Genomic DNA, 13,956 nt, shown 5'->3' on the forward strand with positions numbered 1-13,956 from the left:
AATATATTTAATTTTACAAACAATTAGGTATTATAAAATAATTAAAATTTATTTAACCAACAAAAACATAATTAAAAAACAATTAGTTTTAAAAAAATATCTTTAATTTTACAAATAATTACATTTTGTCTAATATTGTATCAAATAATAATAATTAAAATATTAGTGTTAATATAAACATTATTTGTATTATTAATAAAAGGGAATGAATAGTTAAAAAGAGGAATAAATAAAGGAAAGAGATGCTTGGAAAAGGAAACGATAAACCAAGGAAAAAAAAGAAAAAAAAAAGGCAAAACAAGATATTTATTATCCTCTTGACTAACCATTTCTATGTTAAAATTTTAAAGAGTATTTATATTAAAGTTTTGTCACGATTTCCACGTAGTGCTTTCACGTGGTATTTATTAAAAAAATATTTTTTTTTATTATAATATTTATAAAATTTATTATATTTGTGAAAAAAAAAACCCTAGAAATATTGGAATTATAATCCAGTCAATGAGAGTGTGCCACGTGTACTAAATAGTCGACTACTTCGAAGAAAACTTGGAAGCACCTAAAATGAGGAAATTAAAAAATTAAAAGTTAAAACAATTCAAAGCTGTGATCCTAAGTGCCTCACCTCTATTAGATTTTGGGATGGAGTTCATCTGCGGCTGGTTGTTGATGTTATCAGCGTTCGTTAGCGGGACTGCTGGAGCCGTCGAGAATGGTTTGGGATCGGAAGTGGGATTGCTGATGGATACGGCGAAGGAGGCTGAGTTCTTTGGGTGGATGAGAAGCGTAAGGAGGAGAATCCATGAATACCCAGAACTGGCATTTGAGGAGCACAAAACGAGTCAAATAATAAGATCGGAGCTTGACTCGCTGGGGATTGAGTACTCGTGGCCGGTCGCCAAGACCGGGGTGGTGGCTTCTATTGGGTCTGGGAAGCAGCCTTGGTTCTCTCTCAGAGCGGACATGGACGCCCTCCCTATTCAGGTTTCTTTCCATCTATTTCAATGTTTCCAAGTATTCTGCCTTTTACCAATATTACTTTCTTTGGTGGTTTAGGTTTCTCTATTTTTTCTTTTCTTTTTTGGAAAGAAAACTCGTTAGCATATCAGGGCATCCCAAGCCCAATTGAAGGTTGAGCAGGTCAACTGCAAACCACTTTGACCATGGCCAAATGTTTGAATAGGAGAGATATTTACAATAATAGATCGTACTAGATATCTGGTGAGGTCCACTATGAGGCAGCAGCTTTGCAGTGCCAATCTACCGTGCGGTTATGTCCAATTTGAGGAGTTTTGGGGTAAAATAGCCGGAATATAAGTTTACCCCAATTGTAAAACTTACGTTCAAAGTACTCCTTTTATTACCATGTTAATATAAAAAAAAAAATTTTGTTTCAAAATTTAACGTGAAGTTTTAATTGGCAATTGATACTTCATTTTTTAATCAAAATTTCAATTAGTATTTAAGGTTTTATTTTTTAAATGAAATTTCAATTCCCAAGTGAGGTTTTGGTTATTTTTTATTTATTTTATTTTATTTTAAAATTTAATTAAAAATATAAAATTATAAATTATTGTCGAAATTAAAAATACATATTTTAATAATAAATTTTTTATATATTTAAACTTAACTATCTAATATTATTTTAATAAAGATAAATTGATAAATATAATAATAAATATATATTTTATTTATCAATAAATTAACAATCTTAAAATAATAAAGTTTTATGATATGATATATAAATAAAATATAAAATTATATAATTTATTAATTTAAGATATTTAATTTATTATATTTTGAAGATATTAATTTATTTGTATTTTGAAAAATTTATCTTTATTGAAATAATAATATTTTCTTAGATTTCCATATATAGATTTTTTATTATTTTAAAACATATGTTTATAATTTTATGTAAAAAAAAATGCATACATTTCAAAATTAATTAGAAAAAGCTTCCTACAAAATATAACTTTTAATAGTTTCATCAAAGTTATAAAAAATATCCACTAAACATTTATATGGTGAAAAAAAAAAAACATGTCTGTCCCTAATTGTAACATGTACTACATGTGATATAACTTAAATTAATAAATTATATAATTTTATATTTTAAAAATACAATAAATTACCTTTATTGAAATAATATTACGCCTTTTAAGTTTAAATATATAATTTTTAAAGTAAAGAGGCTTCAACTTAAATTTTGAAAAAAAAATAAATTATGCCATGATAAAATGGCTGCTTTGAGCATAAATTTTGCAATAGGACTAAAACTTATATTGTTTGATAGGAAACGGCTATTTTGCCCCAAAACTCCAATTTGAGATTGGGGTTGTTTTGACGCCGCCAAGGTTGGTTTGCGTGGACTTGTGCAATTGGTAGAAGTGTAACTATCTTTTTCACTCTCAAATCTTGAAACCGACATTTGCATTTGAAACATGAAAGGAATTGGTGGAGTGGGAGCACAAGAGCAAGTACAATGGTAAAATGCACGCTTGTGGCCATGATGCTCATGTAACAATGCTTCTTGGAGCAGCTAGGCTGCTTCAAAACAAGAGGGATGAATTGAAGGTACTTATTAAAAAGTGAAATTCAAAAATCAAATACATGATTACTTTTCTAATGGCTCTTTTCTTGTTCCTTTCTGCTAAATGAGACTTTTTTGAAAAATCTATTTCACAGGGCACTGTTAAGCTTGTCTTCCAGCCCGGTGAAGAGGGTCATGCTGGTGCCTATCATGTGTTAAAAGAGGGCGCTCTCGATGATTTCCAGGCCATCTTTGGATTACATGTTTCACCAGGAATGCCCACTGGTACTGTCGGTTCAAAACCTGGTCCACTACTAGCCGGTGCTGCAAGGTTTTCAGCGGTAATTAAAGGAAAAGGTGGACATGCTGCCAGTCCCCATGTTGGCAGAGACCCGGTTCTTGCAGCGTCCTTGGCCATCCTTGCACTTCAACAGATTGTTTCTCGTGAGACGGATCCTCTTGAAGCCAGGGTATTTCTTCTGAAATTGTTACACCTAGTTTTATGATTTGGTTGTGAATTTATGGCCAGTTCAGGGGCTCATCCAGACAACAGAAAAGCACATTCTAACCCAATTATACCTTTTAATTTTAGGATGCCCATCAAGCAAGTTCCTTCCTTACTACAACTTTTTGTGTTTATGAACATCAGTTGATGAATTTGAGTTCTATTAACATCAGAAGCTTTGTTTATCATAGGTGATCACTGTTGGGTTCATAGAGGCTGGCCAAGCTGCAAATGTAATTCCAGAGACTGTGAGATTTGGAGGCACACTGCGAAGCTTGACAACCGAGGGTCTGCTCTACATTCAGCAAAGGGTCAGACAGGTATTTAAGGGTGTGTCTGCTAACAAATTCAAAAAAGAAAGACTTGCTAATTCCTTTTTCTGATTGAGCTGGAATTAAACTTGTTTTATGACTTGGATAATACTATGCAGTTTGATGAGATAAAACTAGAAATATCTGGAAAACTCGGATGGAAAAATCATTCATTTCATGTTTGTTTGTTCAATTTTGGAAAGAAATTTGGGAAGTTACATAAATTCAAGAAAACCAAACTGAACATTGAAAAGAAGAACAACTGAGGCTGCCCTTCAGGTGTTAAGTTCGGCAATACAGAGAAGTTGGATTTGAGGGAGGAAAAAAGACAAATCACCTGTAAATTTGCAAATTAAGACTCTGGAGCAGATCTTTAATAATTTTCCAAAAAGGCTGCTGGAATCATTCTATTGTTTGTTAGAAGTTATTGTTTTACTTGGGAGTTTTTTAATGTGTGTTTTTAATAGGTCATAGAGATGCAAGCTGCAGTGCATCGGTGTACTGCAACAATAGACTTCATGGAGGAGAAACTGACGCCTTATCCAGCTACTGTTAATGATGAAGCAATGTATGAACATGCAAAGAGTATTGCAGAAATCTTACTTGGGCAACCCAATGTGCACCTCCTTCCAGCTACCATGGGAGCCGAAGATTTCAGCTTCTATGCACAGAAGATGCCTGCCGCATTTTTCTTCATAGGGACAAAGAATGAAACACTAAAGTCAGATAAGCCTTTGCACTCACCACTCTTTGTTATGGATGAAGAGGCTCTACCCATTGGTGCAGCTCTTCATGCTGCCGTTGCAATCTCTTACTTGGAAAGCCATGCTGTTGAAGGTCTCTAGAAACTGGTATATGCTCTCTTCTGGAAAGGAAAATATTGAAAGAAGTTAGAATATGTTATGAGTACTGATGTAGTTTTAGGGAAATAAATTAATCTAAATAACTCTGTCACATAAAGTTTCATGAGTTTGTGTGTATGCAGAAACTCTTCTACGCATGCTCATTTGCCGATGTCAAATCACCCTCCTGCTGCTCCAAAAGAAAAACATTCTTTTACACTGATCATCAATCACAAATTCTAGAAACTTAATTAGCAACAGGGAATGTATAGAGTACTGTTCTTACGTTTTATAAAAACAAAAACTGAAGCCCGTCAAGGTTCTGAAAAGTGGCCACATTCGCGCTTCTGTTCTTTAAATTTGAAGAGCCAGGCAGCCACATTCCTTACGCTGAGCCCCTGGCCATGCTTCGTTGCTTGGAAATGGGGTTCCGGAATTGAAGTTTGAGGCCCTCATTCTAATGCAAACAATTTTCACGGTAAAGCAAAAACTCCTGAGTTGCACAGAATCGGAATGAAGAACATATCCAATTCTAAGAAATCAAGCGCTTGTTTCTTTGTGACCATGGTTCTCTACTTGACCATTTCGGAAATTGAGAATGAGAGATTTAATTATCCATATGCAAGTCGACAATCCACCCAAGGATTCAAAGTAATCATCAAGTCTTGAATTGAGTTATTCACTTCATCATATGGTACAGGGATATTTAATTTCAAAAAACAACTAATCTGAACAAGGAAAAACAAATTAAAGTGGAATCACCGCCGCACATGAATAAAACAAGAACAAGGAGAAAAAGTAATGTTAAATTTGGAACTAAGGAAGAAAAAAAAGGTAAAGTAAAGTGGGATCATCGTCATACTAGACGATCCTATCCAGCAAGGTTTTGTTAAGTACGAAATGTAAGAACAAATTAATACATGCTGTAATTTTCTTTTCTTTTCTTTTCTATTCAATGAATTTGAAGTGAGTCCATTAATAGAAGTGATGACAAAGACAAGGGACGAGGATGCTCTTCTCAGAGTCGCAATGTGATGGGGATGGCCAATAATTCCATTCCCCACAAATTCTCACAGCTGTAAGCAGGAGAGACGACTCTCATATTAGATTACCATGCCCGCCCGCCAATATTATAATCCATCTTTATAAAAGACTTCACAGAATAACGCCTTTTTATGGACAGCAGAGAGTGCAGTGACACGGATTTCAGGAAAACCATTTATTAAAACTATTTTTCACACGTGCACACATGCTTTCAAAATGATTTCAAACTAATCCTGCAATCATATAAACAAGTAGGGCTGCCAAGGTGGGACTCACGAGCAGAGAGAGCACCTGTTTGAAAATTTTTGGGTATGAAATGGAGTTGATGTGGTGGTGGTTGATGTTGCTATGGCCACTCCTCTGTCGGAATGCGAGGGCTGTAGGCAGTGGTTCCGGGTTGGAGATGGAGGGGCTGAGCAGGGAGCTGCTGGAATCGGCGAGGGAGAGGGAGTTCTTCGAGTGGATGAGAGGGGTACGGCGGAAAATCCACCAGTACCCAGAATTAGGATTTGAGGAGCACAAGACGAGTGAACTCATTAGGGCTGAGCTTAACTCTCTGGGAATAGGGTACAAGTGGCCTGTTGCCAAGACCGGAGTGGTGGCTTCAATTGGATCTGGGGATCAACCCACCTTCGCTCTCCGAGCCGATATGGATGCCCTCCCTCTCCAGGTTCTCCTCTCTCGAACATTTTCTTTTCCCCTAAACTCTATGCTAATAAATCTTTACCTTTCCCCGCGCGTGTTGACTGTTGCGCCACCGCAGTCACGTGTTCCTAAAAGGTCCACCCCACGCAAGCAAAATACTATTCCCACTGTAATACCCAAACTCCAAATGCATTCTAAGGAGCCTGATTTGGCTTCATCCTCTGTAGCTCTCCGTAAACTTTTGATTTTGGAGCTCTTTTGTTGATGCCTGGGGAAGATGCTGGCTTTTTCTATTGGAACTATATATATTTTTTCTCGCTGATTATTTATAATTCTTGAAACCTACATTATTGTTGAAAAGGAATTGGTAGAGTGGGAGTACAAGAGCAAGATCGAGGGAAAGATGCATGCCTGCGGTCATGATTCTCATGTAGCAATGCTACTCGGAGCTGCTAAGTTACTCCAAGCCAAAAGAGGCATGTTAAAAGTAAATCTTCAATGCTACAATCATCTAACAACTCAAAACCATTTTAATTTTTTTCCTTTTGGGTCGGTCTTAATAAGTTGAATGGTATTGATAATTTGGCAATTTGGTATATGGTTTGAAGGGAACGGTGAAGCTAGTTTTTCAGCCTGGAGAAGAGGGTTATGCCGGTGCTTACCATATGTTGAAAGAGGGTGCGCTTGAAGATGTGAAGGGCATGTTGGGATTACATGTCATACCGACAGTTCCCACAGGTGGCATTGCTTCAAGAGCCGGCCCTCTACTTGCTGGTGTTGGGCTATTCTCCGCCACCATTCAAGGGAAAGGTGGACATGGGGCGAGCCCTCATACAGCCAAAGATCCTGTTCTTGCTGCATCCTTTGCAATCCTGGCTCTTCAACAGATTGTATCCCGTGAGACAGATCCTCTTGAAGCCAGAGTAACGTCTTTTTTCTTAACTCCCTTCTCTGTTCTTTTTGGGACTGAACTTGGATCTGGTTGTTTTCATTCTTGAAGCAATAGAGAATCCAAAGACCTCATCACATTGTGTTGTAATCATATAGGTGGTGACAGTTGGATTGGTAGATGGAGGCGAAGCCGGAAATGTAATCCCAGAGTCTGTGAAAATTGGGGGAACTTTTAGGAGCCTGACCTCTCAGGGTCTCTTGTACCTCCAGGAAAGGATCAAAGAGGTAAAACATGCCATCACTTTTGTAATGCATCGTTTCAAAATTTCAGGAGAAAGAGAAATAAATGTGATCCACTTAGTGCAGGTCATAGAGACTCAAGCAGCTGTGCATGGATGTGATGCTGCAGTGGACTTCATGGAGGAGAGAGGGATGCCTCATCCAGTAATGATCAACGACGAAACATTGTATGAACATGCAAAGAAGGTTGGAGAAATACTAGTGGGGGAACCCAATGTGGAGCTTCTTCCTATAACAATGGGAGCTGAGGATTTCAGCTTCTATACGAAAAGGTTCCCAGCTGCAATGTTTACAGTTGGAATCAAGAATGAGACTCTGAAATCAGATTATCCCTTGCACTCACCCTACTTTTTTATTGATGAGGACGCTTTTCCCGTTGGGGCTGCTTTCTATGCTGCAGTCGCCATCTCTTACTTGGATGACCATGCTGTTGAGTCCGAAACCCACTCGATTCTGTGAATTCCTGTCACTTCAAAAAGAAAAAAACTGGCATTACAGCCCAAAATGAGAATTCGGGGAAACATGAAATGGTGTAATTTTCATTTCATCTGTGGAATAGTAGGCCCTTGAAGAAGTAATTTTCCCAACATATGCTACAAAATATTGAATTTACAACAATTCCCGATATCTTTCTTCCTCTGATTACCAGCAGGCGTAAGGAAGCACCAGTGGTATGCTTGTGTGTTATGGCTGTTCAAAGTTCAAACCTAACCTCACTCCAAAATTTTGAATTTTCTACAAAACATCTAGGAAAGGGTGTGTTACTGTTTACCCGACAAAGCCCCTCAATAGTTTTGAATTTTCTACAAAACATCTAGGAAAGGGTGTGTTACTGTTTACCCGACAAAGCTCCTCAATAGCGCAGAATATCGCGTGTGTGTGTGTGTGTGTGTGTGTGTGTATTTTGAATTTTCTACAAAACATCTAGGAAAGGGTGTGTTACTGTTTACCCGACAAAGCCCCTCAATAGCGCAGAATATCGTGTGTGTGTGTGTGTGTGTGTGTGTGTGTGTGTGTATTTTGAATTTTCTACAAAACATCTAAGAAAGGGTGTGTTACTGTTTACCCGACAAAGCCCCTCAATAGCGCAGAATATCGTGTGTGTGTGTGTGTGTGTGTGTGTATTTTGAATTTTCTACAAAACATCTAGGAAAGGGTGTGTTACTGTTTACCCGACAAAGCCCCTCAATAGCGCAGAATATCGTGTGTGTGTGTGTGTGTGTGTGTGTGTGTGTGTGTGTGTGTGTGTGTGTGTGTGTGTGTGTGTGTGTGTGTGTGTGTATTTTGAATTTTCTACAAAACATCTAGGAAAGGGTGTGTTACTGTTTACCCGACAAAGCCCCTCAATAGCGCAGAATATCGTGTGTGTGTGTGTGTGTGTGTGTGTGTGTGTGTGTGTGTGATGTACACATCAACTGAATTGAGTTTTCTAAAACAAATAAAATTTTAAAATTTGGGTTTTTACCGATTGAATTAAAGAAATGATTGAAATGTGACATATAGAAGAGGCTTAATGATAAGAAGGTGATTGGAGGTGGAGAGGATAAGGTGCCTTGTTGGAGATAAAGAATGGTTTTTTTCTTTGTGAAGTCTCTTTACTCTTGCCTACAAACTATGGAGTTTTGACCCCTTCCCTAAAGTTGTAGTGTAGAACTCTTGGGTTTCACAAAGAGTGTGTTTCTTTACTTGGGAGGCTTTGTGCGGTAAAGTTTTGACTCTAGATCATTTCTAGAGAAGAGGGTGGTTCTGACAAACAAATGTTTCCTTTCATTTTCGGGAAGAATCGATTAACCATCTTTTGTTTTACTGTGTAGCAAGGGCCTTGTGGTAGGTTTCGTTTTCTCTCTTTGGTCTTTCTTTGGTGTTATCTTCTTTTATAAGGAAGGCTTTGTTGGTTTGGCATGAGTCTTTTGTTGGAAGGAAGTAGAAGAAAGTGTAAGGGGTAACCCCTTTGTGTCTCTTTTGACAATTTGGAAAGAGAGAAATAGGTCATTCGAAAATAAGGAACTCTCCGTGCTAAGGCTAAAAAACTTATTCCTTTGTTACTTGTTTTCTCAAGCTAAGATGTACATAGTTGTAGGCTCTATGTCCCTTTGTGACTTTATTGATTGGTTGGATCCTCACTACGGGAAGGAGTAGTTTTTGTTTCCCTTTCCTTTTTTGGCCATCTTTTGGCAATCGTTGTATGCATCCTATATGCTTTGGTGCACTTTCTTTTTGGCACTTTTAATGCATCTCTTGTTTACCTATTTAAAAAAAACATAGAAAAGTGAGCTGAAATTTTAAACAAAGGGATATAGGCTTTTAAAATGGGAAAATCCAACGAAAAGGTTCCTAACGTTATATATATGTATGGATTCATTTTAATTTTGTGGACGCGTTTTAATGTTGTAAGAATCCTTTGAGCCAAGAACGGACATACTCAGTTAAAAGTGGGTTATTATAAATTGTATTAGAGTTTATTCTCAATTCCAATGTAGAAGTTTGTTTGACTCTACAAGAGAGGTATGTTTCTTTTGGACTTGCAATCCTATTTTATGAGATCTTCTTAACATTGTAGACGCGTATTTTAAAGTTCAAATGGTCATTTAGGTTTAAAACATACAATTGGTCTGACAAGAGGTGTGTATATTTAGCTTCATAATCATATCACTTCGTCTTATGGATTCTTCTTAACCTTCTAGACATGTATTTTAAAGTAATAAAAGTCTTTTCGACTTAGAGTGGATGATATCTATATGATTGATCCTATATGAGGTATCTTGTTCATTTGGTCCTACAATTTTATCTCATGGATTCTTAACTTTGTAAACACATTTTAAAATCATGAAGGTCATTTGAGTTTAAAATAAATAATATATAATTAAGAGAGGCTTCATAGGTGGTAGAATGTATCTTTTTATTTTTTATTTTTAAAAATAAAAGCTTAGAAACTCTTATACGAAGAGTATAGGCTTTACACGTGTGTATTATTAAATTTAAGGCTTTGAAGTATATATTTTCTATTTTTGAAAAACCTTAGAAACTATTATACAAAGAATGGAGGCTTTATGATATCTCCTTAAAAATTATTTTCAAAAATCTTAAAAATTGAGGAAATAAAAATTTTCTAATACCCCAATTTTTTTAATTAACTTTTAAAATTTATTGCCTTTTTAATATAAGTCTCTAAAAGTTAATATATTTTATAAAGAAGTTATTACTATTTTCCTTTTTTTTATATAAAAAAATAGAGATGCATCCAAACTAATGAGAAGTAATGAATTTAATTTAATTATTTTATAAAAGGAGAAAAAAAAAGTCTAAAAACCTTTTATTTTACAAATTTGTCTCTCATATTATGAATATAATTTGAAAAATACCATATTATATATTTTATAAAGAAGTTATTACTATTTTCCTTTTTTTTATAAAAAAAAATAGAGATGCATCCAAACTAATGAGAAGTAATGAATTTAATTTAATTATTTTATAAAAGGAGAAAAAGGAAGTCTAAAAACCTTTTATTTTACAAATTTGTCTCTCATATTATGAATATAATTTGAAAAATATCATATTATAAATTTGTATATAATTAATTAAAAATAACTTATTTAAGCATTATGTTATTTTAATGTAATATCAACTTCATTCATATGAAGTCTGTATTAATAAAAAGTTTTCATTTTAATTTTGCATTAAAATACTGAAATCAAAACGGCATCATATAAATATTTAAAATAAAATTGAAAATATAATTAGTTTATTGATAATTTATATTACATAATAAATTATTTTTATTTATTTTTATTATTACTACATAATATACTAATATAATAGATGAGTTTAAGTATCACTGGAGACCTAATCAAATAATAACCAAAATTAAAACTAAAAATTTAAAATATATTAATAGGCTATTAAGATTTTTATTTTATTTTTTTTCATATTTATGAGGGGAAAAAAGGAATTAAAAAAAACCCAAAAAGCTATTTACGACTTAAAACCATATCATTTTTAAATTAATATAAAAAATATGTATATTCTAATTTATGCGATAAATTAAATATAATTAAAATTTAAACATTTTAAAGACGAAATGTTGACCCACACTGAAGCATCGAAGCACTCACACACACTTGCATTCTTTTTGTTTTGTTTTATTTATTTATTTTTATTGGGTATGAAATTAAAGGCATATTGTTGGAGAACCCCTCCCTCTAGCTATTAAAGGAGGCCAAAAATTTTGAACTCCAACACGTAACGTCTTTAGAATTGGGACAGAGACTTATTTTGTTTGATATGTTCAAAATCCACAAAAATGATCCAACAACGTCTAGAAAATTGGAAGTTTTTACCCAAACAAGCCTCTCTATTGAGGTTTCAATGCCCGACACGAAAGAAAGTTCAAAAGTGACTGAGAAGGAATCGATGTGGTCATTATAGAAACACCAATGCCAGTATCTAATTCCATCTTTTTCTCTCAATTCAAATGGATGAATCGTATAAACCAGGCAGTGACAACTGACAAGGCCCACACTCTCGTTTAAGCATAAAGTAGAAATACGTAGTTAGAACTTAGAACGCAAAGTCTCATTTAAACGAGGCCGTCTACGTATTTTATTAATTTAGGACAAATCATAACACATATGGGTTGGATTTTACAATAAATATAATTTAAAAATAAATAAATAAAAGTAAAATAAATAAAAAATATAATATTTTTCTTACCATACTCTCTCTCTCTCTCTCTCTCTCTCTCTCTCTCTCTCTCTCTCTCTCTCTCTCTCTCTCTCTCTCTCTCTCTCTCTCTCTCTCTCTCTCTCTCTCTCACACACACACACACACACACACACACACACACACACACACACACACACACACACACACACGGGTTGGATTTTACAATAAATATAATTTAAAAATAAATAAATAAAAGTAAAATAAATAAAAAATATAATATTTTTCTTACCATACTCTCTCTCTCTCTCTCTCTCACACACACACATATATATATATATATATATATATATATATATATATATATATATATATATATATATTCCTTATATTTTATACCTTGGTTGCATTATTTGTCACATTTTACATATTTTAATCATATTATTCATACTTTGATAACATTTTTTTTTTACCTTGGTTGCATTATTTGTCACATTTTACATATTTTAATTACATTATTCATACTTTATCAAAGTATATTTTTGTACATTGAACATATTATTTTCTCTCTCTCTCTCTCTCTCTCTCTCTCACACACACACACACACACACACACACACACACACACACACACACGGGTTGGATTTTACAATAAATATAATTTAAAAATAAATAAATAAAAGTAAAATAAATAAAAAATATAATATTTTTCTTACCATACTCTCTCTCTCTCTCTCTCTCACACACACACATATATATATATATTCCTTATATTTTATACCTTGGTTGCATTATTTGTCACATTTTACATATTTTAATCATATTATTCATACTTTGATAACATTTTTTTTTTACCTTGGTTGCATTATTTGTCACATTTTACATATTTTAATTACATTATTCATACTTTATCAAAGTATATTTTTGTACATTGAACATATTATTTTCTCTCTCTCTCTCTCTCTCTCTCTCACACACACACACACGCGCGCGCGCACACACACACATATATATATATATATTCCTTATATTTTTGTATATTGAACATATTATTTATACTTTGGTTGCATTATTTGTCACATTTTACATATTTTAATCACATTATTCATACTTTGATAACATTTTTTTTTTACCCTGGTTGCATTATTTGTCACATTTTACATATTTTAATTACATTATTCATACTTTATCAAAGTATATTTACTTGGTTGCATTATTTGTCACATTTTACATATTTTAATCACATTATTCATACTTTGATAACATTTTTTTTTTACCTTGGTTGCATTATTTGTCACATTTTACATATTTTAATTACATTATTCATACTTTATCAAAGTATATTTTTGTACATTGAACATATTATTTATACCTTGGTTGCATTATTTGTCACATTTTACATATTTTAATCACATTATTCATACTTTGATAACATTTTTTTTTACCTTGGTTGCATTATTTGTCACATTTTACATATTTTAATTACATTATTCATACTTTGATAACATTTTTTTTTTTTTTACCTTGGTTGCATTATTTGTCACATTTTACATATTTTAATTACATTATTCATACTTTGATAACATTTTTTTTTTAACCCACACACACACACACTCACTGAACATATTATTTATACCTTGGTTGCATTATTTGTTGCATTATTTGTCCCATTTTACATATTTTATGATAACATTTATTTTTAACCTTAATCACATATTATTTATACCTTGGTTGCATTATTTGTCACATTTTACATATTTTAATCACATTATTCATACTTTGATAACATTTTTTTTAACCTTAATCACATTATTTATTCCTTAGTTATATTATTCATATATTAGTCATATTATTCGGGTCTATTGTGATCGAATACTAAAACTTTTATCACTTGCAAGTGTAAAACTTTCATTGCTGAAGGCTTAAAGCCTTAAATAGTGTAGCTGAAGGTTAGTCCTAAGTCTTGACCTGCATATGGCATTGGATAATGTTAATTAAATCAATTAAAAAATAAGAAGCAAAATTTAGAATAATAACTTTCTTGCATTATACCAAAATGAGCAACAATACTAGCAATATTATCCTTCTATCATGTATTTTTATAAAATCATAGAAGTAACAAATATTTGAAATTCCGCCTATTTTGCAATAGTCTGATTTTTTTTTTTTTTGTCTTGCTTTAGACAAGTCTCTCCCTTTTTTAGGGTCCAGCTGCGGGATCTCTCG

General features: G+C 33.4%; 2 protein-coding genes and 1 long non-coding RNA gene across 5 annotated transcripts; 2 read left to right on the forward strand and 1 right to left on the reverse strand.

Moving 5' to 3' along the window:
- The first annotated feature begins 599 nt into the window (after positions 1-599).
- LOC100244216 (IAA-amino acid hydrolase ILR1-like 3) lies at positions 600-4,194 on the forward strand. Its single transcript, XM_002275802.4, has 5 exons — positions 600-984; positions 2,452-2,577; positions 2,689-3,003; positions 3,230-3,358; positions 3,817-4,194. The coding sequence occupies exons 1-5, from the start codon at positions 643-645 to the stop codon at positions 4,192-4,194; spliced, it is 1,290 nt and encodes a 429-aa protein (XP_002275838.2). The 5' UTR covers positions 600-642.
- LOC104880157 (uncharacterized) lies at positions 2,568-5,043 on the reverse strand. Of its 2 annotated transcripts, none has more exons than XR_009466439.1 (3): positions 4,478-5,043; positions 3,113-4,378; positions 2,568-3,012 (listed from the first exon to the last, which is right to left on the reverse strand). It is a non-coding gene; the product is annotated as an uncharacterized LOC104880157 (long non-coding RNA). The 2 variants fall into 2 exon arrangements; XR_009466440.1 differs by having other exon boundaries at positions 2,568-3,027.
- Positions 5,043-7,696, forward strand: LOC100257930 (IAA-amino acid hydrolase ILR1). 2 transcript variants are annotated; one of them, XM_002281471.5, is made up of 5 exons: positions 5,043-5,905; positions 6,242-6,367; positions 6,489-6,803; positions 6,928-7,056; positions 7,138-7,696. In XM_002281471.5, the coding sequence occupies exons 1-5, from the start codon at positions 5,552-5,554 to the stop codon at positions 7,528-7,530; spliced, it is 1,317 nt and encodes a 438-aa protein (XP_002281507.1). In that variant the 5' UTR covers positions 5,043-5,551; the 3' UTR covers positions 7,531-7,696. The 2 variants fall into 2 exon arrangements, with proteins under 2 accessions (XP_002281507.1, XP_059595145.1); XM_059739162.1 differs by having other exon boundaries at positions 6,928-7,696.
- The last annotated feature ends 6,260 nt before the right edge of the window (positions 7,697-13,956 follow it).

The sequence above is a fragment of the Vitis vinifera genome, chromosome 8 (genome assembly GCF_030704535.1).
Source record: "Vitis vinifera cultivar Pinot Noir 40024 chromosome 8, ASM3070453v1".
Taxonomy (NCBI): domain Eukaryota; kingdom Viridiplantae; phylum Streptophyta; class Magnoliopsida; order Vitales; family Vitaceae; genus Vitis; species Vitis vinifera.

Coding starts and splice junctions, on each gene's coding strand:
- LOC100244216 (XM_002275802.4), top strand. CDS start 643: ATGGAGTTCATCTGCGGCTGGTTGTTGATGTTATCAGCGTTCGTTAGC. Junction 985..2,451: donor TGGACGCCCTCCCTATTCAG/GTTTCTTTCCAT, acceptor GAAACATGAAAG/GAATTGGTGGAGTGGGAGCA. Junction 3,359..3,816: donor TTCAGCAAAGGGTCAGACAG/GTATTTAAGGGT, acceptor TGTTTTTAATAG/GTCATAGAGATGCAAGCTGC.
- LOC100257930 (XM_059739162.1), top strand. CDS start 5,552: ATGGAGTTGATGTGGTGGTGGTTGATGTTGCTATGGCCACTCCTCTGT. Junction 6,368..6,488: donor CCAAAAGAGGCATGTTAAAA/GTAAATCTTCAA, acceptor TATGGTTTGAAG/GGAACGGTGAAGCTAGTTTT. Junction 6,804..6,927: donor CAGATCCTCTTGAAGCCAGA/GTAACGTCTTTT, acceptor GTAATCATATAG/GTGGTGACAGTTGGATTGGT.